The 27,230-nt window shown below is 36.5% G+C and overlaps 1 protein-coding gene across 1 annotated transcript in view; it reads left to right on the top strand.

Moving 5' to 3' along the window:
- Positions 1 to 27,230, top strand: part of GRID2 (glutamate ionotropic receptor delta type subunit 2) — a 691,727-nt gene that overhangs the window by 126,441 nt on the left and 538,056 nt on the right. The window contains exon 2 of the mRNA XM_018072910.2: positions 14,095 to 14,250. Coding sequence (XP_017928399.1) covers positions 14,095 to 14,250 — 156 coding nt within the window. The remainder of the gene's footprint in view (positions 1 to 14,094; positions 14,251 to 27,230) is intronic.

Raw genomic sequence — 27,230 nt, 5'->3', positions numbered from 1 at the left:
GGTCAAAAAGTTACCCAGGCATCAAACTTGAATCAGCTACTGGGGCTTAGATCGGAAACACAAATGAAACTGTGTTTTGTTTGTTTTTTCTGAGATGACCAAAGATGAAAGCTGAAACTCCAACCAGAATATATCTTGACTTCTGTAAGCATAGCTGATGACAAAGGTGTGCTTTCAAACCTAGCTCTTTCTTCAGTTGTGGAAAGCACAGAACTATAGTATGGATGTCCTTTGGGATTTACAGCCCTGAATCTACAGGAATCAGATGCATGGACTCCCTTGTGTGTGAAACATGGTGGAATGGGGCAGTCCTGATATTTCCTCTTGTATTCTAGGATATTAGCAAAGAACTTGTAAAAAGTGCTCAAGATGTCTGCTCAATTTTAGTCCTTCCCAGGAGTTTAAACTATGTCCCATGAAAATGTTCCAGCCACCATTGCAGCATCCTGGTACTCTGCAGCAGACATATTTGTAGCACTGGTGAAGCCATTTTATTGTCCAGAAAATAATTCGAAGTTGATTGATACAAAACCCATTAAAGTGAAGGAGGGACAGGAAGAGAAACACGGGAAGATTATGTAGGATGATACCTGATGTAAATTTTACCTTATGCTTCAGATAATCTTGTTTTGGCATTCTATTTCTAAGACAAAGAGGAAAATTGTTCTCTGTATGTGAAGGATAAAAGAAAAAAAAGAGAGAAAAGTGGAAATGCTTGTGTATGAGTGGTGCGTAAGATGCTTTGCAAGGCTTGTTTCTCTTCAATCTGTAAAAGGAACTACCAGGAGATGTTTCACTGGGATGATTAGAGGCTGGAAGAGTCATACTAAAAGAAAATCATTCGCAGACCAAGTATCAGGGAAATACCTTCTGCTTGCCCTGTCAATTCGATGAATAATGCTTTTCCTTTGTAGAATATTGACAGGTTTTGAGGTTGAAGTTTTTTCCTCAAGAGGAAGGAAGTTGAATTTTGTTCACAAAACTCACATTCCATTTTGTCTGGAACGTAGGATAGGGAAGAGATGTGAATACTTGCTGTAGTCCCATTTTTTTTCTGTAAATATTACCCTTCATTAAGGGCTAGTTTAGTATATACATTCTGTTGTTATGCAACATATATGTAATTCTGAAATCCTGGACAATATAGTTTTCCTATTCCTCAGGAATTTTATCTTACAGTAAACTCCACTTTGTTATAAACAGTAAATTATTGTACAGTGATAATCTAGAATGGAAAATCATGACCTCAGTAGAGCAGTACCTGTTTTTAAAAGTTAGGAATTTGGAGTCATGCCTGCTGCTGAGTTCTAATTCTTAGAAATGCCCTTTCCATTGCTGTTAAATATAGAATATCTAGATATCCTCTTCTTGCTTGGAAAGAGGCCAACAAAAAAAATAGGTTTAAAATAAAATCTTCTAAGAAACCAATTGTGTTTGGCACAGTCTGCTGGGGAATCCCTGTAGCAGTGCTTAATTTTGCAGGGGTTTTACTAACCTCTGGTTAGGAAGACAAGTAACAGGAGTTATGGGTGAAAGAAGCATCTGTATTAGGGGGAATTCTGGCATAGTCCTGTAGAGTAATTTGACAAATTAATTCAACATTTTCCCAGATAAAATGTGCCACAATATACTCAAAGTATTCTGTATTAATTGGTAATAATACAGTAATTAATTAAAATGTAATAGTTAGGTGATAGAGCAATAATGAGATTCAAAACCAGTAGACAAGTTTTAAAGCTTTATGTCTAGTCACGTGACAAGTCTGCAGGCAAAGTCAATGTGAGCTACTGGAGGAACCACGTGTCACTAAGCCTTTATGTTATAAAGAAGGATGCATGCTCTTCGTGAGGTGGAGAACAAAGATTTATTTCAAATTCGGTGCTTCCTTTTATCCCCTAAAACCACGTGCCCTTCTAACCAATAGGGTTATCCATTTAGACGCATGTTCCTTTGGGCTTCTCTGCCCCAGCACGTCCCCCATGCCTTGGACACGCCTCCTACAAGCTACATTTACTCATCTTTTCCCAAACCATAACAAGACTTGACTGAGGTAGAAGTGACTGGAAAATAGAACTAAATATATTCAGTGAAGTATATAAGCACAAAAGAGAACAGATTTTAGGTGCTGGGGTTGATCATAACATACCTTTTTGCTTTGTAGAATGATTTTCTACTTTTCTTTAATGTTCACATTTCCTATATACAGTGATTACGTGGGTTGTTTTCTCAAATTTGCAGAAGTACATTATAAGAAATGTTTTTCTTAACCTAGTGAGCTGGGAGAGTTGCTAATACTAAAAGTGACCATAAGAAGAGTAGCATGAAGGTTATTCTCCTTGCCTAGGTTTCCCTGTGCATTTATTATTTGGGTACTTACAAAATGTGACAGAAAATAAAACACACATTGTTTACAGGTACTGTTCTGCTGACAAAAGGAAAACAAAGCCTTGATATTAGTTCCCAAAATGTTAGTAGGAGCAACTATTTTAGATTATAGTAGTGCTTTGCTAAAAACAAAGCATATTTTTTATTGTAGTGGGAGTTTTGCTTTTTCTCTCTTTATCGCTTTTGTAAACTAATGGGAAAATTTTCTGAAAATGATCTACTGGGTGGAACTGGCTGCTGTCAAAATGCTTCTCTCTCACTTTGGGTGGCTCCTCACATACTGAAATTGTTCAGTAGAGATGATGCAGTAATAAGAAAAAGTTTTATCCCTCCACAAGTATCACTTCTGGAATTTTTTTAATTCACATTCCAGTCTCTACATTGCATGTTTAAGTTTTAATGTGGTTAATGGCACAATATTTTTTCTTGGTTGGGTGGGGGGTTTTTTGCTGTTTAATTTTATCTTATCTTTTTCCACTTTCTAGCTTGCATTTTTTCCTAATATAAATTTTCCTAATCTTAAAATTTAAAAGAAAGTCTTTGCATAAGTTACTGGGTATCAAGTCTGTTCAAGTTAGTATTATTTTGAAGACACTAAACATGTCTTCGTCACCTTCAGTTTACAGCTGCTTCACTTGAAAAAAAGCTAAAAAAACCCAATAAATCAACCCAAAACTCAGAACTTCCCCTTCTAAAACTCTCCAACCCCAAAAAAACAAACCAAGCCTCTTTTTTGGTGAAATTTTCAGATAAGTGGGATCTATAATAATAGCACACTTACTGTTATTTTAATATCAGTGTTCCAAGATTGTATGTGTTAAGTGATTGAAATAAAGACAGTTACTTTGAATAATCAGTTTTTTATTAGATTCTTCTAATTTCGACGGGAAACTAATTCTGGAGTTTCTGAACAAGTCACTGTACCTCTGCTGAATATTGCTTAATCTCTAAAATGAGAATGTAGTTATTCACTTGCATATGGCTTTTTATAAGTTACTCTTGACAGGTGATAACTTAAACCAAATATATAGCTCCAGGTTTCATTAAAAAAAAAATCAAAGGTCGGGGCTAGTTTCTCAAAAATGTTTGTGATCTTGGGGTGATTTAAGTTTATAGCAACTATAGACCTGGAGGTTGGCATTATGGAATCCAATGGAAGAAACAGTTGTTCTTCATTTCTCACAGAGCTTCTGTCATGTCTTGTCTGTAAATTTTATTTTTTTTTAATCATTTATTGCAACCTGGAAACTACTCTTTAGAAGAACTCGACTATATTTAATTGACTTGCAGTGAGGCTTTGGGAAATGTAAATTCAGAGGCATTTCATATGACAGCACCATAATTTTCAAAGAGCTTTATATTACTGAAGAACTCTAGGGTTACTAAAACAAAGGGTGAAGTTAAATTGCAGCAGAGAATGGAAGGAATTGAAAGCAGGACTTTTTGGTCATATTTTAGTGTCTTGTATAGAATGACATTAAGCTTTTCTTATTCTCCACTTCTTATTTTGCCCATTCCAAAATAGAAACATCATTACCGGAATTTATTTAGTGAAATTTTTGAAATAAAAACTTCAAATCAGCTTATCTCATAGATATTTTCTTTCTGTTTTTTATACATGTGTAAATTATGAATTGAGAAAGTAGAAATTATGTTCTCAAACTTGAAGAACTATACAGACGATATTGCACCATCTTCTAATAAAAATTACAAGGAATTTAAGTATTCTACGTCCTTGATCATGAAGGCATTTTGAACCCATAGTCCTGAATATTTGGGAAGAAAATTTCAGAGCACCATAAGTTGTCCTTTTACCAGAATGATAGAATAAAAATTTTACAATTAGGGGGAACAACACTAGTTCAGCAAAATCTGTTCCTAGAAGTAAATAAGAAACATGTTAGTATAAACAGGGTCATATGTACCAGTTTTGGAAAGTGGCTGTTTCTTGGGGCACTTTTGTATATGGTTTTTGTGTTGAAATCAGAAACTGATTTCTTCCAGATTTGTTATCCTCTGTGAAAAAAGAGTGGAAGAAGTTACATACAACAAGACCATCCTTTCCTACCTTGGCAAGAAAATGGGCTACATGACTCTGAGACTATTTTGTTTGGTTTCTCCCATTTCCATTGAAATACCATGTTTGTGTGTAAATTTGCTGAATGCCTCTCCTCCAGCAGAATAGAGAAGCTGTTAAGGTAAAGGTTTAATTTCAGAGTCTGCCTTTGCATTTTTGGTAAGACACATAGCAGTTTCTCATCGCTGTTTTCTTACCTCTTATTTAATTCTTGACCTTGGCATTCATATCACTACATGTTGTATCAGATTTTTAAAAACAATATGTTTAGTGGGTATCTGTCTGTATTTCTCAACGATACCCAGATATGTTGTGGACGCCCCATCACTGGATATGTTCAAGGTTGGGTTTACAGGGCTTTGAGCAACCTGATCTACGGAAAAGTGTCCCTACCTATGGCCTTTAAAGATCCTTCCAACCCAAACCATTCTGTGAGTCTATGACATGCTGACTCAGCATCTGTCTTATTTTTTTACAGTGAATAGGAGGCTGAATTCATATACTGTGTGGTAATTCAAGAAATAACCTCTTATTTCTTTAATACCCTCCCAATGGCAATCTTTAGTGTCAACCCCTCTCTTTTAGTGTTGTAAGCCAGGCTGCTGTACTGCATGAAGTGATTAAAACTATTTGCAACAAAAGGCTTGTGAAATTTCAAAGTGAAATAAGAAGGAAAAAGCAGAAAAATGCCCTCCAGAAAAATCTCACACTGTAATCTTTGCACTTTCACGTTTGTGTGTGTGTATGTAGGCATATGTTTGTGTTTTAAGAACATCTCTATGATATTGGTAGTCTCATTCTCCACAAAGTTCAGCTGCTAGAGGAGTAAGGTGCTGCAGCTGCTTCGTGCCATAAAGAAATGGTTTGGCAGTAGTCTTCCCTTCATCTCTACCTAGCAGTCTGCATCATTTGATTAATTAAAGCATTAGTTTGTCTTCCAAAAATTACAAAGCAGATTTGCACATGGCAGAGCAACAAGTATGAGAGTGGAAGACAATAGGCAATGACAAATTCTTAACAGTATAGGAGATTTTATAGGATGCAGTCATCCTGGTTGACACTGCTTTGTGAGATGTTCTTCCATTAACAAGTAGGGGCTAATAAAAGTGATCAAATAGTGTATAGAATTGGTGTTTGCTCTGGCTCTAAACCAGTGTTTAAGCAAGCTCTGAAAATACATTACAAGGTTGTTTCTTTAATATTTTTTTTCAAGAATGCAGATACTATTCAGCAAATTTATGATCATCACATTAACTTTTTCTGTATGGGATAATAATTTGGCAAGAATATCTAGCAAAGCAGATGCTTTTCACAGCTAGACTTTAACTTGATAGTTATAGATATGATAGAAATCATGAGAAGCTTCTCATTGTTATCAGCTCATTTGTTGCATAATGAACGTGACGATATTATCACTGTAGTTAATCACCACATCAAGTTTATAGTAGAGCAGTGCACAGAAGATATCTTAATTCTTATGCTGGGAGAGGTACATTGTGTATAAAATGTATTGCTTATATGTGATAGTATTGTGCCCTGCTGCATTTACCAAAGTAGGTAGCAGTCTCCTATGTGACAACAGGTGCTTGTGCAGTACTTTTCTGCAGGAACAAATTCTTTGTGGCTCCGTAATTTGTGCATTCAATTAGTTGACTCTAAAAAAGAAAAGCAAGATGTATGTCAATTGTTATTCCTTTGATATAGGAATTTTTACTTTCCTTTTCTGCTCAAGAATCACTTAAGTAAATGAGAATGTAGAGCAATTGAGAAGGGACTTTATTATTTACTAGGAGATTTTCTAGAATTGACTTTTTAGATGCCTTTGATTATATGTTGCATAGAAAAAAGTGCACCTGAATAGATGGCACATGGTGTGAATCATGGGGCTGTCCTGTGCAGGGCCAGAAGTTGAACTTAAATGATTCTTGTGAGTCTCTTCCAACTCAGGATATTCTGTGATTCTATGAAATGCATGTCCTGGTAGGACCTCAATGTTTTACCTTCCTCTCCCTGTCCTCCTCTTCCTTCTACTTTCTAGCCAACAATAACACATCATGACAGCTGTTTTTTAAATTAGATTAACAAGACTCAGCAGACGATTTTGACAAATTGTACCATTTGCTGTATTAAGTATAAGTGTAAAATGATGGTTTAGAACTGGAGAACAATAGAAATATTTGTCAGGATGAACTTAAAATAATTCAGCGGGGATTGGAAAGAGTTTGTGCTTGTGCATATGGGCCCAACAGAGAGTGTAAATAAGGGGGATAAGATCTTAGCCTATTCTTTCCAAGTGTGAACAGAATTCCCAATGACACTTATGTGTATCCACAATGTTGCAATAGAAATACATGGAGGAAAAAAAAATCCAATATGCAAACTGTACTCATACTACAAACTGTCAGAACAGTAATTTTCAACATTTCCTGAGCTCCACAGAACTCTAGAATTTATTGTGTCCACGTGAACTGGCCTCAGACTGTCTCTAATAATATTAAAATTAAATTAAGGCAGCACAAAGGCAATTGATTCTATACCTTCAGGCTTGTGTGTTTCAGCTTTCCTAGAAATTCTGTGTTGCTTTATAATTAATAGGTTTGACATACTTTACCTGAAACATTGGCTCTCATTGTATGTAAATCTATTCGGAAGACTAAAGAACAGTCTTTATTTACTTAGTCAACCTGTTAAGCCATCTTAATACTTCCAAAACTTGGTATACTCTGGAGAGAAAAAAAAAAAAAAAAGTGCAATACAGTGGGATACCCCCCTCAAGTCAAAAAATTTAAAACAAATATCAGTTTTCAAAACCAAACAGAACTGTATTGGTTGTTTTACCGTGAGATTGGGACACTAAAAAAACAACCATGCTTCAACAGAAGAATGGAGACTCTTTTCTGTGTTTTGATGATAACTGCACTTTTCTGACTTTCTTTGTATTTTAAACAGACTTTGCCTCTAGCAATTGCCAGATTGAAACACCGTAAAATTCCTCACTCACAGCTTTTTTTTTTTTTTTCAAATGTTTAAAGTTAGAAAGTGAAAAGCAACAAAGGGAAGGAGTTGCTGTATCATTTACATGACATTCCAGTTGTTTAGCTGCACTGAGAATGGGGTTAAGTACTTACAAAAGGAACAGAAAGGGACTGTGTACTTTTATAATGTAGCTCCCAAACTGAGTGGAGATGTCTTCTGCTGTGGTTGAGTAAGTGGTGCCATACAAAGTTGGCAGCACTCTATTAAGGTCAGCGAAGAGTCTCATTTCAAGATGTGGCTTGAGATCGATTAGTCATAGGCCTAAAATTAGGTTTGTACATTCAAAGCATTTGCTAAAATTGGGTGTGAATAGGGAAAACTCTTTCATTCTCCAGTTCAGCTCTTTAACCTCTGATTTAATTGTTGCATCCAATAAAAAAGTATATATTCTCTAATTCATTAAATACCAGTAATGAATAGTTTGTATATATCCACCAGATTGCAAAACTAGATTGCAAGATTCGCAGGGAGGGTGGCTTCCCTAGAAAATAATGCAGAGAGGTTTGTTTTGGGGTGCTTGGGTTTTTTCTACCTTGTATTTAATAATTTTGCTTTTTTATTACTACATGGAAAGTGATTGTTTAAAGAATGTGTTTTGGAGATAGCAGCAACCTGTATGCAGTCATATGTGATGTACGGTCATTGATCTCAGGGAAACTGACATTGCTCGTGGTCTGGAAAAACATCCACCCTTCTCTATCAGAAGCAGACAAAAGTCTGCTTTTAATGGACAAAAGTCCATTAAAAAAATGACAATAGGCCTGACACGTCTTTTACTTGAGTAATCTTGCATCAGTGGTAATCCAGAAACTGTAGTGAAGGTTTTCTGGTCTCATCTGTACTGCTTAAATTCATAAGTAGAACTTCCATATGTGTATGTAGATTTAGTGTTGGCAAATACCTTCTGTGAAGCTTTATGTATCTGATGATAAATAGCAGAAGATATGTGCTAATGTATTGCTCAGTGTCTTTAGTGTGCTTATAGAAGAGATATATGAAGTAGAAAGAGAAATCTAACCTTTACAGTTTGGTGTGCAGGGGGACATCATGTCCTCTGCAGTAGGAGCTAGTGCAGGTGCTCCTCAGCCTACCCTGCTGTCTCTTTCACCATCATCATGGGAGCTGTGAAAGTCTTGCAAAATTAAAATGAACAAACAAGTAGTGTTTTCAAAAATTTCAGCTTGACCTAGATGCACTCAGATGCCAAGATCCCTGTGGTGCAGGGTAGAGAGCCTCTGGGGAGCAAACACATGAAGCTGACGATTTCAGATGCAAAGGATTGGCTCTGCCCTGAGCTAAAGCCCCACGCTGGCCCCGGGTGAGCCAGCCGTGGTCCCCGAGGGCTGGGGGGCTCAGCGGCCAAGCCCTGCGCCATGCTTGGCGTCTGCAGTGTGACGTGCAAGGTGGCTGAGGACACATCTGCTGGGAACTCCTTCCTGATACAGAGGAGGTGGAGGATTTCAACTCTCTTTGTACTGCAGTGACAAAATTAAGCTTACTGTACTGTTTCTAAAGGATTTCTAAAACTTAGTCAACTTAAAAGAGAAAGGCAAAGCATGCGGTTTTCCTTTTGTTGACAAAATCAGGATGTGACTGTACGTACTCAACTGCCTATCACTCAACAGAGAAACTTAACAGCAGCTCTGAATGTGTCACAATGAAATTTAAGGTCCAGCTGTTTTAGTGCATAGTGAATACCACGGTAATGGGAACTGCATGAGCAAGGGAAGGTCATGTGACCTATGTATGTGACTTACTAAATTCCTACTTTAGGGCAACCTCTCTCTCAAGCACGTCAAGTCCTTGTTATATTCGCATATATTCATTAAATCAGATATAGTATGTGGTAGAGCTAGGCATTTGCCATTGTAGTTAAAAATGAATGGATTTTATACAAATTTCCCCAAGCAGACACTCACATGGCCTGGAAATAACATGAGATTTTACTCTACAATGTATCTGAGGATCTCAAATACCGATCTTATTCATTTAGGCACCCAGAAATTAGTCTCCTAACATTATTTCAGACAGAGGAGCTATACCTGTGGCAATGTGCTCATGGATCTGAAGGACATCTCAGATGAGATTTGCCATGAGAAGTCAAAACTCTCAGCTTCCAATTCTGAGCATTAACAGCATGGCCACCCTTCTCCCAACTGCTGTGTAAAGTTTCTCATTCAGAATAATAATTCAGTAGCTGCAGTTGGGAAAATTGGAATTGTATTCAGTCACTGGAACAGGTTGGCAATATCAGTGGGACAAAGAATTTTCATAGAATCAGCAGCTGCTGAGAACATGAGATAGTGCCTCAAAAAGTTCCTACATATACACTTCCCAATTTCTTCCTTTTCTCTCAAAAAATTCCTGGTCTTGTGAACTAGGAAATAACTGGGCAAAGTGCATATGGCTTTTATTGGTGAGGTATGTGTGTGCAATGTTAGAAAGTGAAAATCAAACACGTGCTGTAACTGAACTGTGACCTCAATTCACAATGGCATTTAATCCATGTACTCTTCCTCCCCTTTGAAACGAGGTACTTAATTTTCTGAGACTAATATGGGGCACTGAGGTCCAGAAATGTCATACTTTCATAGGTAATAAAATTATAATACTTGAGAACACTGCAAGCAGTGAACTTTGTCCTTTTTTAGTCAATAGAAAGACGAACATTAGTTTAAATCTTTTCTCGCTTCATCCTTGCAGTCATGATGCATTTCTCTCCCATTTTTAGATTTTCTGGGCTGATTCCACTAGACTGTGGAAATCACTCTAGAAATAGCTGGCATCTAATTTGGATTCTACTTGTGCGTATGGGTCAGTAGGCCAAGGGATCTTTGAAAAGCCTTTTCAATGATGTTATCAGAATTTGAACTTATTGAACATTTGTCTGATTTGACCTATATTAACTTAAATCGACAGATTTCTGATAACATAGCTGAGTGTAAATGAGATAGCTTAATGCAAAGAATTCTCTGCTAAACCACAGGACGTTATTGATGTGCTAAGGGTTTTTTAAAAAGCCAGTAGAGAATTACGTTTGTACTGTCCTCATCCAGATTCTGAAATAAAGCTGAAAGTAATGACATGCTAATAAAACAGGAGGAGGAAACTGGTGCAGAGTAGTTGCTGTGTCAGCGTGTCGGCTCCTGATGCAATCATAGGAATCCTCCTTGATTATAGTTAGAAATGACATGTTTAGTGTGAGGCTAGTTCCAGCTGAGGTGAGCAGTGGGGGTGGAAGTGAAATGAACAGCATCTACTTTTGTATAATTTTGAAGAATTTCTTCCTTTTTTAATAGTGTTGTTGCATCGTTTTTCTAGACAGCGAGTGTCTTACAGTATTTGTAGGAATAATTTGCTTTTTCTCCTCAGCTGTTTATTACTTTCTGAAACAATTTTTCTTAGAGCCAGAAGGGTTCCTTTTAGGCAAGTACTCCAAATAAGTTTGCAGCTCTACATGAAGATATGAGAAAGCATATAGGTCTCACTGTGGAAATAATGTTTGAGTCTGATACCCTTTATTTGGGGTTGTTTGACTTGGTTAAATGACTGTATTTAAAAGAATACACATAAAAACTTCAGTGTGATTTCAGGCCTCAACAACAAAAGAAAATCATACCTCATACATAATGTTAAAGTTAAGCTTTAGTTAAAGGCTGTGTATTGAGCTAGATGTAAAAATTTTGATATGCCTATTTCAGATTAGAAAGATCACCCCGTCAATCAGAGGATAGTTCCTGAGACCACAATGAAAGGAAAATATTCCGGCAATGTTAGCACAATCCAAACAATGCCTTTCACCTTTTCATTGAAATGGTTTTTCGTTTAGGAAAAAACCAAAAATAATGTCCCTTCCTCCCAGCCCTGTAATTTAGAGTCATGGAATGCAGTTGAAAGAGGGACATGAAATTTTATATATGAAAAAAGGGAAAATTTGAAAATTAATCAGGGAGGGTTTTTTGTCCTGGTTTTCTTTTGGTTTTAGTTTTCCAATTTTATTTAACAACTGAAATTAAAATTTGAGAATCAATTATGTAATAGAATTTATCCTATCACTGTTTGAAGTGTAATGCATGTGCTGCTATGCACTGCCATCTCCTGAAAGGAACAGTGTAATCTTTATTATATCTTAAAAGGCTTTTTGTGTAGCCAAATTAGATCCTCTAATGAATAAAGCCTGAGTTTCTGACAGAAGACAATCTAATTCCTGCTAAGATACTCAGGCAGGACCTATGATTAGAACTTTTTTTTTTTTTGCAATTCACCTATATATTTATTTGTTTTACCTATGGAGATACTCCTACACTAGAGCACGTGTAAGGTATAGTGTTTGTGTAAGGTATTTTCTTTAAAATGTCAGATACAGTATTGGTAATAGAAGATATTTTGAAATTGGCATCTGAAACATGGAGCCATAAATGAAATAAGCAGTGATCAGAGCAAAAGTGGAGAAATTGTACTAAAGTGAGAGTGTGAAGACAGCATGGAGTTTCATCTAATCCAGTTCCTTATACGTTCAGATGCTGTTAGAGATAGGATTTGTTTCAGACTGAGAAATGGGAGAAAAAAACATAGGTATTTGTTAGGAATATCTGTGTGTGAAAGAAACAGATAAATTCTCAAGAAGGTTCATCTGTTGAGAAACTTAATGCATTCCCCAGTCCAACATCATCTTGGGAGCTGCCATCTGCTGGCCAGTGGAAGGGCTATGGGGTAGAAGGGGATTTTTATGATGACATATGGAAAAGAAAGCTAGATACCTGAGACTTTTCTATATCCTCTACTCAATAAATGACCTGAATTATTTTGGGGACAAAGCCACGCTTAAGATGACACTTCCCATCTGTGGAATAAGAAGCTGTTCTCTGCAGTGTTGTCTGGAAAGTCTTTGTTTTGCCATGCTGTTCTGCAACACGGTCGACAGCTGCCCTGTGCATGTGCATGAAATCTGTGCATGTTCATTTCTTTACAGTATAGCATTTGTTACAGAGTTACTCTACAGAGATAGACTAATTACTCTAATTATTTTCCAATTTTTTTTCTTAATTTTACCCTTGGTACTTAGTAGCCATGTAAATTTGTTCCTTCAAACGTTTGCTGGTCTATGTCACTGTCATCAGTATAGGTGTAACTCCAAAATGTGTGGGTTCGGTTTGAGTTCCATGAGGTTAGAAACATGTTTTAAGTTATGTATTGGACAAAGTCTCTTGTACCCTTAACTACTACATGGATACACAAATAGCCGTCTTTGTGGAGAAGACACAGTTTGCAGCATCTTGAATACCAAGCCTATTCTCTGCCATGTGCAGCTTTGCTTTATGGAGCTAAATAAAACAAGGGAAATTGAAATGGGGACATGAGAGAAAAATGAATGTTTTCAGCTGAGATTTGCACAGAGATGACAGGTGAATGAGGTGGAGAGGTAAAGAACAGCTGTTCCAGATGGTAGCAGCTTCAGGAGGGAAAATGCTGGAGTCAAAGCGGTCAGATTGTAGGAAGAGATGATGCTCATGGAGGATGAGTGGTGCTGGCAGGGAAATGAGTGTCAGAGGTCAGTGGAAAAAGCACAGTAAACACTGTGTATGAAGTTTATTTATCTTAAAGTAACCATTTCCTGTAAATAAATCTTTTGTAGTTCTTTTCATCACTGATTGCAGGTGTTTATCTGAAATCATCAGTGATCAGCATTTTCTATTATCTTTGTCTGCCTCAACACGTACACTGCCTTAGTTGAGTTTTGTACTGACAACAGACACTCAAGTTTTTTAAAGTCTGTTTTTGAAGCATCCCTTCTGTGTCTTTAATCTACTGCCTGAAAATGAAAGCTTTAGAGGTGCTTGAAAATTTAATAGCCTTGATTTTAAGGTTTTAAACAATCTAGCATTCTTCATGAGACTATAACAGTGTAATTTGAGCTATCTCTACATAAATAATTCATACAAGAAGCAAATGTAAAATAATAGGCAACTAATGATGCTAAAAGTGACACTATAGTTTAAAGAAAGATGTAAAAACAGGTAAAATCTCTGGATAAGTCTTGGAGTTCTTTTCGTGACACCTGAAGAATTGGTTGTCTGAGGGTTGGGCACTCTCACTTTCCAACTCCTCTTGAGTTTGATTGTTCCATGTTTACAATGTTCTGCTTAAATGCTGTGGAGAAATAGGCAGAACAGTCACTTTCTGTCAGATTTATAAAGGCGGAACTTATTTTAATTAACCATTTAAACTTAACTTACTGACTTTGAGTTGACTCAAAGTTGTTTTACAAATCCAATAGTTTACATTGAAGGCTGACCTGTCTGTTGATCATGGGTGTCAATTCTACATCATTTTCCCAGTGCTGCTACCATTTTAGGCTTAGTCTCGCATGATATAAATGTTTCCCTTCAATTTATGTTTTAAAATATGTCAAAATGAAGAAATTCTGTATATTGTGAAGTAGCTTCTGGGCTTTGTGTTGAGATAACTGCTCTTCAGGAGTGAGTGAAGGGATGATGTTGTAGCATAAAATATCTTAAGTGCTTATGATTAATCCATTGGGATACTGCAGGTGAAAGGTGCAATGTGATTTTGGTCTTTTTTTTTTTCCCTCACAGGGGCAATTTTTGATGAATCTGCCAAAAAAGATGAGGAAGTATTTCGAATGGCAGTTGCTGATCTCAACCAGAATGATGAAATCTTACAAACAGAGAAAATCACATGTTCAGTGACGTTTGTGGATGGCAACAATCCTTTTCAGGCGGTTCAAGAAGGTAGGACAACTAAAGAGATTTCCTGTTGTTGTTTCTGCAGTGACTTGCAAAATACTACCCTGATAGCTTCCTAGTTTTGTGAGAATTTTTAATTGTTGTTGGCTTGTTTTTCTATGAAATATAAAATATTGCATTTAATTTTGCATTTAGCTGCTTTGGTCTGTGTAGGTCTAGTGACTTAAAACTGTAAAGTCATTTATCCGTTTTGTAAGTATAGGCTGTTGGAATGTGGGAAAGAAGTCTTTTTGCCTACATCTTTCCCTTCTTGCAGGCCTCTTAGGAGTTATTGTCAAGCCAATGACTTCTTCCTACTACTTTTTGGTTTAGTGTCATGCAGTTAATGGCACTTATTTGTAAAACAAAAGTAATTGTGTGGATAACCTTTTCAACCCACACACCTGAAAAAGTTACCAATTTTAAAGGAGGGATTAGAGATAATCTGATCACTCAGAAAGTTGCCTGTGTCTTATATGATTTTGTACTCAGTCTGTCCTTTGTCATTCCCCAATTATTGGACAAGGGGTGACAATGTTGCTTTGGGCTCCTGTGATGATAGGATGTAGGATGATAACAGAATATTTGAAATCCCTCTGAGCTGGATTAGTAAATCACTGGTGTGACCAAGCAGTTGTCTGGAAAGACAGCCATGAGAAGTCTTTACAAGTATGGGTTCAAATTTGGTTTGTAAACATTTGTTACTTCTTTGCTGTTCTGACATACTAACTTCTGTCTGAGATGCAAAAGATGCTTAATGTAGGTATATTATTAGACTTTTCTTAACAAGAAAACAAAATTTTGATGTTTTTCCATGTCCTTATTGGCTCTATATTGACACTTGAGATTTAAGGGAAATATGCGTATAGTTACTCCACTATTTGTGAAATCAGAGATTGATACCAGTTTGGCTTCAAAAGACTGTTGACAAGACAATGCTAATGAGAAGGGTTAAAATGCTTATATGACAGTGTTTTTTACCAATGACTTTCTTAATTTTTGAGAATTCGGTAATTATTTTGTTCTGTTAAACTTTACAAGTGGATAGACCTGTCTAATGGGAACGGTTGCAGTCTGTGCTTGATGAGGCTGATGCTGAAAAAAATGTGATTTTGAAAGTATTCCACTTAGAATCAATTCAATCTCTTTCAGTATGAAAAGGCTAATATGAAAATTGAAACTATCTGATACTTTTAGAATTCAGAGGGGAAAAGTGAACTAAGCATTTTAAAGATACTTTCTGCACTGTTGCTATTTAAGGTTTGTTGGTTTTTGTGTGTTTTGTTTGTTTTTTTTTTCCAATTCATCCAGGAGAGATAATGGCATCTGATGCCATGTGCTTAGCATTGATTAACACTGAAACTTAGCAATTAATTTCCTTTATCATTGTGGTAGATTAGTTGCAGATTATTCCACAAAATGATGTTTTTAGCATCTTTTTTACTTCTAACTTAAAGAAAGTAGAACATTCTAGTCTAGTCTAGTAAAGTAGAACATTCCAAAGGACTTCATAACCTGATACTTCAATATTCAATTACTTATTTTGTGCAAAAGTTATATTTGTCATTGTCGAAAATATCTTGCTATGGTCAACATTTGAAATGTGAATGGAGCAGGTTTGACATAAATTTCATTACCATCTGTGTGGAGGTGAAAGGTCTGTTATGATATTGAAGAATTCAAGAAATTAGTTTCCATTAAAAACTGGTTTTTGTAAATACATGGTCAAATACAGCTACATGCCTAGCAAGCATCATATTCACTATCTTGTAAGTGCCCTGTGTTTTGTTTGGAATAATTTGAGTCAAAAACAAAGGTTCTGTCTTTTGCATGTGTGTATCTGTGAAATTTTGCTTTTTGAATTATTTTACCGCAGTTAACCTATTTTCTTTTGATTTAACTGAACGAAGGCATAAGCTGCAGTGTAATGTTACAATTTCTTTGCACCAGTTTCCTGCTTTCTTCTTTGCTCTCTATCTTTATATCACTTGTCTCTTGCTCTCAATTGCATTTCTTACAAGTGTTAGTAGCAGGAAAGGGGACCACTCTAACTTTTGTCACATATTACATTGTTTATACCTGGGACAAACACTTAGCAAAAATGCACTGTACTAAGCTCCAGAGAAAAAGTTCGTTTAAACACTCAGGACATTTTTGTCTTCTGTTTCTAAAAGAAATACTAGAACAAGGCTAAATCTCATGTTTTTAAAAGTGCATGACATTCAGTATCCCCCAACTTGCCTTTTTCATGCAAGCATGAGCCCTTCTTTGGAATCATAAAAATGTTGAGTCTGAGGTACTCTCCTATCAAGCAGAGCCTAATGTTCACAAAATTATACTATTTATTTATTATTATATTCTACTATTTGTTTTAATTATTTTATATAAACTACTTGACATTTTGCTTTTAGTTCACAATATCTGGGGGTTTTTTTAATGTTTTGACTTTTTTCATATCATCTAAACTACAGAAGAGCCTGTGAGAAAACATCTTTTAATGCTTGGTAAAATGCTAATTTAAAGCATTAAATCCATAGCAATAACTTTAAATGGGTCTAAATTTGTTTAAACCTACCTGTTTTAGTCAACAGAGAAGGTTAAAAAATTTGCCTAGGACTGTGAATTTCAAAAAACAAGACATGAGCAAAAACCTCACAAAACAAGACACGGAGGAGATACTTAAAAAGTTATTTTTCATAATGATCCACTAATGGAAAGCATGCAGTATTTCTTTTATTTCATTAAATTAGCAAAATTAGCAAGTAACTCCCAAACAATTTAAACATAAACACTCAGACACTTCATAATGATTTTGGGATGTAAAGATTAATACAAGAGGATCAGTTGCTGTGTGGTACTGTGTTCTTCCCTCTGAATCTGTTTTTATGAATTATTATGGTGCCCTTAAATGTCTTCCATTTGTACCTTAGGGCATCTCATTAACAGTTCTGATTGGAGTGATGATACTATAACAAAGCTGAGTGGTTTTACCCTGAAGACCTGTGAATGACATGCCCCATAATATCACTGAAAGTGCCCTCAGGGGCAATTTGTAGGCATGTTTTAGTGCACAGAAATAAGAGGCAAAATTCTTTAAGTTAGGGGAACTGTTCTTCCCTTTGGTACATGTTCTGTCAGAAAGGGCCAACGGTGGGTGTGATGCAGATGTTTTGTGTGATTCATGCTCCCATGTCAACATCATGGAGTAGTGTGGGAACCCGTGGAGGGAAGTCCAGGATAAACCCAGTTGGTAGGTCAGAGTGAAGACCAGTGAAGTGTACTGCCAGATGTGCATAGCTCCAGCCTGACACACACAGGGGAGCGTTTGCAGAAGAAGAGAGTGGCTGAGAAGGGTGGCTGAAGCATGTAGGTGGTGCACCTCGTGGAAGCTGCAGCCCAGCTCTGAGAGGTCACAGTAACACACACCTGTGGAAATGTCCAACACGGCATATTCCTCCCTCTCTACCTTTCTTTCTTCAGTACAAAACACTTCATAATGTCCAAAGTACTCTTCTATGAATGTCTCAAAATATTTGTGTGCTTGCTGATAGAGGAAGAATATCGTGGCTGGCCTTTTTATGCTGTGCTTGTGTTGGGTACCACAAAGGGAAAGCAGAAATTTAGGTTTTCTCTGTATAGTTATTGAAGGAAGTAGGGATAGTCAGTTTTTGCATGATAGCAAGTCGGTAATTTGGCACTATGAAACAAGGAATTATGGTGCCAGATCCATACTATTGGTAATAATACATATTAGTATAAACTTTACTTCTTTTCCTGTGAGATTTCAATTTACAACAGTATTTAAATAGGAGTAGGATTGACCTTCCAAAGGTTTTGAGTTCTAAATATACTTAAGCTGAAATTATTTTTTGTAAGAGTCTTGTTTCTATATTTTTTTCTAATGGACTGTTTTTCCTTTCACTGGGAAATTTGATTGAAATAAATATAACACTGTTTTTCTTGTTTGTCAGAAAATCATCCTGTTCTCTCATCTTCCTCTTGCTTTTATTATTCTTGTGCTTACTTCAATACACTAATAATTAAAGCTTAAATTTTATGGTTCAAAGCCTGCCATTTCCTCCAATTCTCAATTTATCATTAATAATATGATCACACATTTGCTGAATGGCTAGTATAAAATATGCAATAGCCTGTACATTTTTATGGCAAGGGGAGGGAAGGGGCAGCTTTGGTAACTTGAACCAGAGGTAATAATTTGGTTTGTGTGAATCTGCCTCCTTGGGCAGCACAGTTTCTACAGCCCTCATGTTGCTATTTCCACTTTCACACCAGGAGTTATAGATCAAACTCTGCAGGAGTTTACAGTGCTCAGGGCATCCACAGCATCTGGAGGGTAGTCAGAGCTCAGCAGGACCCATCTCCAAAGATGTATATTGTTCTTGGAGATCCATTGGCGATATTTTAAACCTCGTGGCAAACACTTTCTTTTCATTTAGTGCTGATTTTTTTTTTTTATCTTACTCTTTTCTCCTACCTCCTTTTTTTTTTTTTTGACAATATGACATTTTTACTGATTTTGAATAATAACTCCATAGTAATGCAATGTTTTCTTCTATAAACTACCTATAATACATGACAAATAGGTTTGACTGATGCTTTTTGAAATTCACTTTTTTGACACATTTTCCTATTGCAATCACATATATGTGAAGCTTATTTTTCTTTCTTTTTTTTTTTTTTTTAAACCAACCTTTTTGTCATTCAGGTTAGTCACCAGAGTATGCTTACAGACACCAACTTGAGCCTTGGTAATGGCTTTTGAAAGCTTATTGTGATCAGTGAAGTAAATAAGGCAGTGAGTCATAACTAAATGGGATTCAGCTGTAGAGTAGCAGAGGTTTGTAGGGCAGCAATATGTATGAAGGTCACATGCAGGATTTTATTCAAGCAAAGTTTTATGGTCAGAAATTACGACCTGATGGATACATCTGCCTTGGCCTTTGGGACTAGAGGAATGTAATAAGATTGTCCTTTCCCATTTCTCTGATCACTGTAGAAACCTGTTTAAATCCACAGATTTCATGGACTGCTAAACTTACTTTCACTTTGTGTCACTTATTTCTTCAAATTTCTCAGCTTTCCTTGTGCTGTTTATTAACCAGTACATGTTCAGTTTGAGATTAAACCTTTACCGGGTTGCACTTCTTCACTGCCCTTCCATTTCATTCCCGATTTGCTTTCTTATGTCCCAATAAAATGGATTTTGATGTGAAAAGATATACTGAGGGGGAAAAAAAATTCGAGTAGGATTTGAACCATAAAAAGTTAAGGGAGAAGAGGAGGAGAAGCATTTCAATAATGATATAAAACTCAAACGTAAAATCAGAAACTGCTGGAAATGTTTGCAATTGCAAATTACTTGTATGATGAGTACTTCAGAAAATATGGTAGGAGATTTTTTTGAATTACCTGTCCTCTGTGCATCCACATAATGTACCAGCTGTTGTGCCACTGTGCCCTGTTCTCAAAGTGCAGGGTGAGAAGCCTAGCACTCTTACACAGGCTTTGTTCTCATTTAAGTCTTGCTAACCCCACAAAATCAATCAGATCTCCAATTTGCAGAAATACACCATGGGAGTCCAAGTGTTGACAGCTTAAGAAAAAAGATCTTGCAACACTGGTGATAAAATCACGACAGTTGGGAAGACGGGTTGCATGGGAGAAGATCAGGGAGAAGGGAGGATTGAGCACTGATTGAACTAGAAAAGGGACAAGTAATAGAGGCTTAGTTTAAGATTAGCAGGATGCATATTTAACACATTTTCCACATCAATTTGAAAGCTATTGTGACCTTCCTTTGCCCGGAAGTATGCATGCTGCAAGCTGTAAGAGGAGGTCAGATTTATTGTCTATTGTACCTCATAGTGGTACAGCAGATACAGTAATTGCAAGACTTCCATTGCTCTCCAGCCTTTGAATTTTGAGCTCTGGTGTTTTCTAGTTCTCTAATTCTTGCTGTAGTAATGTTTTCTTCAGTTCAAGACAACTTCCATTATCTTTGTTTCCAGTTTGAAAGCAAACTCTGGCAGCTGTAAGCTGAACTAGGCTTTCAGATGCTTGAAGATAAAAAAAAACCCCAAACTTTATATTCATCTCCAAAAAGCTCCTTCTAATCCACGTAAATTAAAATAAAAAAATAAACAAATCGATCCATCAAGATTGACCTTCTCCAGGACAGCTTAAGCAATGTGAGAAACACGGTTTGAGGAAAAGAGGTGCAAGTCTTGACAGTCTGTAGTATTTGCAGATAGCAGATCTAAAAAAAGTTAATATATAAGATGTTAGGGCAGTTGAAGTATGTTTTCCAAATCACTGAGCCTAAGAGGGCAAGAAAGAGGCTAACTACAGTGCAGGCTAGGGCAAGATCCTGCCATCTTTTAGTTGCTTTTATTCATAGTGTCCCACAGAGTGCCTGAAATCCACTGAATGTACATTTTACGAACACTGTGTGTCTTTGTTGTGTTTTAAGGAAAGAATACTAGTGTTTCTATGGAAACCACTTTTTTCAGGTGACCAGGAAACCCAGTAGCATCCCACTGTTATACCTGACTGCATTGCAGCATTCAAATGCAACGGCAGGGCTGAAGGTGTTTACATAGAGTCACACATCAAACCAAGGTTATGGTGTTTCAGAGTTGACATTGCCTACCATACTACCTTTCTGCAGTCCTTTTTTCCCCTTCTGCTTTCACATGACTTGAAAACAGAAGGAGTGATTTTTCCTAACACTGGTGCCATTTCCCATTGTCAGTTGCCAAAGTTTGGCTCAACTTAATTTTTATGGCAGATTTTGACAGTTTTTATCAGAGCTTCCACTTTCAAATGACAGACAGGAATTTTAATAAGCTTGAAAGAATTTCCTTCCCAGTCTGTTGCTTAAGCATGTGACTCTGAGGCAGGCTATTAACCTCTAACCTCTTTTAAAAAGGTGAATCAAATAAATGAATAAACAACTGGACAAGTGTAATACCTTTTGATGGTGAGGTGCAGAGTGAATTTTATCATGTTACTGTAGGAATAGGTAGACAGGCTGATATTCTGCAATACTTACACTTTAGATTGGATAATTTCTGATTTTGCAATAGACATATTTCCCCTTGCAATTCATAAGTGCCCAGTGTGTGTTTTCATACATTAAACACGGTGCTTCACTCTCTGTTAATGTACCCTGACACACTGCTAGCAGTTTACTTTTAAGAGAGCTATGCAAATTGTGATGTGATTAAATAATATCAGTAGTACATTTAATTGTTTAAAGCCACTGTGCCTGAAGGTTTTTGGGGTATTTTAACAAACAGAAGGATTGACACAAAGTAAATGAGGGATGCCTCATCTTCCTAGATGCCAATTATTTAACTAGCACTCTGGGCTGTTAGTGCCCCAAAGTAGTCTCCTTAAATAAGTAATGGATACCCTATCTGGATTTCCTTCTCATCTTTCTGTGAAGCAATGTCCAGTAAAATCACTACAGCAGTCAATCATCACCGTCCAACCAGACATGTATATTCCTAGACAGGCCTCACAGCCTGCAAGCTTGCAGCAGGTTGTGGCAAGTACCAAGCAATGAATTGCTGCACTCAGCTGTTTTCTGCTCTGTGGAGTCCCCTAAGTTCTCTTGTAAAACAGTGTCAGTTGAAGATTTTGCTTTTTTTCTCCTGACTAAATTTCTCTGAATGATGCAAAAGTCACTAGGTCTTTATTTCACCTTACAGTTTAAGTACAAATATGAGTCCAACTGCTTACAGATCCATATTTGATGTATCTATCTGTATCAGTGCTTGTCTAAAAGTCAATATAGCTAATTAATTTAATTTTAATTAATTAATTTCTTAATTTAATTCTCCCCTTTGAGCCTTCCTTGCACTTCTTCATTCCCTTCTGTTTCATTTACAAACTGTTTTTGTTATAATCTCTTAACTCTTTGAGCATTGTATTCTGACTTGTATTTGAGGCAATTGGGTATTTATATGCTGCAAATAATTTTAAATGTACTTCTCTCTCTCTCTCTCTGTCTGTATAATCAGAGACAAAGTGTACTTTATGGAGGACAGTAGTGTTTTAAAATCTAATTTTGGTAATGAGGAAATGAGCCATGACAACTCTGGAGGTGAAGCCTGAAGTGAATTATGAAGGTCATTCTCTTAGATGGGGAAATTAATTATATTTTAGCCTGGTTCTCTGTTACTTAGACCCTTTATATTGTGCACTACCAAGTAATTTTGACTAAATATCAATTTATGAAAAATTATCTGAGTAAAAGAGCACAGTTACAAGGACAGATTTTGAAAGTAGGAAGAGTTTTATTAAAACACTAATCATATTAGAAAATCATAACCTTTCATGTTATTTTTCTGAAAGGATGGCTGCTATGGGATTTAATGCTCGTTCATTTTGACTCTCGGTGGGCCTTTAGTTTCTGTGATTACTGGCTCTGGCTCTTCTGAAACTTATTTTTATCCTTAAAACCCAATCTTTTGAAATTCTTCATTGTGCAGTCTGGAAGAGATTGAGGAGAGCCAAGCTGCTCTGAAAGATGCAACCGATAAGTGTAGCACTCGCAGGGGGGAGATGAAACAGGTAGTGTTGATGGTAATCAGAAAACATTTACTCTGAGCCTGGAATAGACACGGGAGCCTTGCAGAGCCGTTCATGTGCTGTTGACACACAGGAGGGAGTTTGGGCTTGGGATCTTTATGTAAGGGTATAAAGCATTAACACGTGGGGCTTAACTTCATGTGGAAATTAAGCACCTGCTTAAAGACTTTCCTGAGCAGGAAAATACTTAAGCAGTCCCAAATCAGTGACTTAATTTTCTTTGGCAGCTGGTATTCATTATTTTGTTTACTTTAAGGGCATATTTTCTCCAGAAACTTGTAGATCGTAGCAGCATTTTCACATTCTGCACCTCTGGTTGTCCAAATGAGCCAGGTGGCTGTAGCTCCTCTGCTATTGCTGGAAGCAGAAAATATGGCTGCAGGTCATGGCTGTGCCTTGTGATATCTGGAAAAAAGTTTGAAATCACAACGAATCTTCCAGAGTGCCAGGCCACAAAACACAGCTAAATAAGTAAATGCCTACAGAGGTTTGGCTTCTGACACTGTGTTTCATGACAAGAGGGTTATGATGTACAGGGCTTTGGTCATCAGAGTACCAGAGAGCTGTACTTAGAAATTGCAGTTTCGTGTTACAGGTAAACAATTTATGTTCAACCTATCCCTTCGTGACCTGGTGCAGGAAAGGAAGCCAGCAAGCTTTCATTTTCAAAAATGTTATGTCTCTTTAGCACCAAGCTATGGCTCAGTGGCAAGCCCTGTGATAGCCAGCCCTTGCTAAGGGCACAGGAAGGAAGCAGGAACTCCCCATTCCACGTGCAGCTTGCTGTAATGTTGGATGACAGAGGCTGAAAGTATATGATCATTAATAGGTCAAAAAAACAGCTGCCTTAGGAGAAGAGACTTATGCAACTCTGAAATGCCATTGCAGTGAAAAAGGGTGCCAAAACTTTGTTTCCTGAAGAGAAGACGAATGTTTCAAGAAGATGGAATCCATTCAGACTTACCAGAAGGAATTTAAAAAAAAAAATAAATTGCATGGGTTGTAAAAGCTAATGTGCTCTTTAGTGGGTGCGATCTGAAGAGAGAGGTGATGCAAAAAGATGGACTTTTCAAGACACTTGTAAAAAGGCTCAGTAGTTCTACTTAAAACATGAAAGTTTAGTTTCTCCCTGAGGTCTTTACTAATCCTAATTCTCTGATAGTAGAAAGGAAAAGAGAGTAAATTGGTATGGATGAAGAAATAATATAACTTTTGCTTGGTTATCTCGCCTTTCTGATATTTTCTGTCTCTTAAGTATATTTTTCGCTTCATCTTAATTTGGCACTGATGTATCAAATGGTGAGCCAAGATCATATTCTTCTGTGTGCTTGGCTTGTTGAGTAGAGTAGAAACTGCTTCCTGTAATGAGAGCAGGAGAGAGTCTAGACATTTGCAGCATAGGAGCAAGTAGTACCTAACTCAGTTGGATTAGTCAAACACAGTTACCTTGATTTGGAATAGTACTGAGTGTAAAACAAACCTCTAAAAACAGACTTAAGAAAATGTTTTTAGGTAATGTTACTTGCTGTGTTAGTTTACATGACGTTAAAATATGTACTGTTCTATGTTATCCTAGAGGAAAAAAAATCAAACTATTCAGAAAAACATTTTCCTATGTTACAGAAAGCAATAATTTCTTTGTAGTCTTTGCTAGTAACAACTACGTCTTTCTTAATACTTAAATTATATCTATCAATAGCATATAACAGCATTATATTGACAGTTACTGGGAATTCTGCAGTTGGGACATGTTTTCATTGAATTTCATTATTTGGAGGTCAACATCCAGGGAAGCCCCATGCACAGTAATTGCATGGCTCAAGTCACAAGTTTTTAAGCATAAAACATGCCTTTTTTTTTTTCAATATTTGAAAATAATCAAAATTTCTTTTTTGAAGAGCTTTGCAAGCAGTAATAATTTTACTGTTCATATTACAATACACTATGGAGAATTTCTCTAACACTGTTTCTTTCTCTCTGCATAGGATTCATGTCTGGAAATCTACCATTAAAACTTATTGTGAAGGGTTTTTTTTATCGGAAGGGAGAATAAGCAGTCATACTTCATGCAAAGTACTACTTAAACCTTCTCTCAGCTCAGTCTTGTTTGAGTTAGGTTCTGATTCTTCACAGACAAAGTGCCATAAAGACAATTTGATGTGTTATGATGTGTTACAATGTATTACATAACATCAAAATTCTTTAAGAATTGGTTTTCACATATAAAAATTAATTGTGGATGTAAAAAGCGGGGCCAGCTATGGCTAGTCTCTGTTCCTCCTTCTTTCAATAAACTTGACAAGAAAGGAAATGTATTAAGATGCTTGTTTATAGCAAGTTCAGTAATCCTAGGATTCCTTTGAATTTGAGCACAACTGGTTTCAGAACTCAAATCACTTTTAAAACTGAAATATACCTATTAAGTGTTTTTGATCATGCCAGGATTGTAACTCAGGATTTTCTAAATTGAGTTTGTGTGTCAAGTCCCAAAATAGGTTTATGCATGTAACACATCTGCCAGTTCACCTATATTTCTCCTCTCTGTGGTTTTTTGCTCTTCAGACATTAATTCCATGTGCAATCTAACTTCATGAGAAAGTTAGAAACTTCTGTAAATCAGCAGATGTTCCTTGTGCAAGCTCTAGGTGGTTCCCATAGTGAATGTACTGGATCAGCTTCTATTCCTAGCCAGAACAGGTACTGGAGGAGTGCACATGGAATCAGGAGCCTCCTTTGGGAACTGCTGATACTTAAACTCTGACACGACCTATTCCTCAAAAAACAATTTTGGACTTTGTTCCTTATATAATATGATGTCAGTTGCTGCTACAGTTGGGATGACTTTGAAATGCATGATTCCTTGCTCTAACCTATCAACAAGTTTATGTTCTGCAATTTTGTAAGGAATGCACCTTGAAAAGCCATCCTTTCAAACTGGAAATGGGCAACCAAAATCAGCAGCTTCCCAAAGCATTAGAATGGTAGAATCCTTTTTGCACTCTTCTGTTAATATTAAGGACATTATTAAAACTAGTTAACACATCAGGGTATTGGTTTTTAAACTTCAAATTATTTTCTGGAGCTTCTATTTAATAAGAATAAAATTTCATTATTTTGCAGTGTTCGTTACTTTAAAAATTGTCACCTTTTAAGAGTTGGTTCCATATAAAGGTATAACCTATCAGGGAGTCTTAAATTCCAGACTTTTCTTTTATCTCTTTTTTTGCTACTTGGTATTTTGAAATCTGTTTTCCTATGTGTTTATACTCTGTGCCTTCAGCTTGTACACTTTGCAATTTTATAGACCATATTTTGTTATTGCAAAATGCTGTTATTGAGGAAAAACTTGCTGTGAACAAACATACTGCAAGGTCACACTTTTCTCTTGTATTAATGGGAAGTGAATTTGAGGAAGGAAGAAAATTTGAGCCTATCACCATTACTAATAGTGACTTGAGAGCTTGTCCCTTTTATTTTTCATATGTAATAGTGTTCAGCACAGGGACCAACTCTTGTTGAACCCTCCTCATTGTCTTTTCATTGGCTTCAGGAGTTGGACTTAATTATCCTTGTGTATCCCTTCAGCAAATTGGTGTGGTGACTAATGCTTGGAAGCATCAGGCTCAGCAAATCCATCTGATAACTCGAGTGTGATCAGTTGTACAAGAGCAAGCTGGAAAATATTACATGTAAAAAATCCGTGGACTCAACAACGTGGCTGTTGCAGTGATTTTATTCAAAGTCAAGGCTGAAAATAGAATTAAAATCTCATTAACATATTAGATTATATTAGGATATTAGGTAACTTAGTGTCTTGTGTGTTTTGCAAAGTTTCCTTGCTGCACAGGATCCTGGTGTGCGTCACTGCTCAGTAAAATTTATTTCACACTTAAATTCAGATTCTTCACAATGCAAAGACGTGTTCAAGCTTAGTAAAATTAATTGAAATATTGGAAATTTAAGAAAAGTCTATCAAAAACCGACAGAAGCAACGTAGCAAGAGACAAACTACTATCATATTTTTTCAGAGAAGATTTCTTTCTCACAAATTGGCAGGCTGAAGTGTGCCACTGATGTGTAGGAAAATAGTGAGAGATAGTACAAAGTGAAGAATGTGAAAGCAATATTTAAAGATTTGTTCATGCCTTTCCAAACAAGCTTGATATCATACATGTTAGAATGGAGTGGTGTTAATGCTGGAGATTTTGATAAACTATCCAGAGGACAAATGCAAAAAGTTCATGGTGACTTTTTTCATGCTTTCTAGGAGATGCAGGAGCCAAGTAAACAAAAATGTAGGTGTTTAAGAGTTTGTTGACTGTATCACAATAAAAATGGCATGAAGACTTTCCCTGCAACTTCCTCAGATT

Source organism: Manacus vitellinus, unplaced genomic scaffold (assembly GCF_001715985.3).
Source record: "Manacus vitellinus isolate BGI_N305 unplaced genomic scaffold, ASM171598v3 scaffold_0_pilon, whole genome shotgun sequence".
Taxonomy (NCBI): domain Eukaryota; kingdom Metazoa; phylum Chordata; class Aves; order Passeriformes; family Pipridae; genus Manacus; species Manacus vitellinus.
This window is presented reverse-complemented; position numbering and strand designations above follow the sequence as displayed.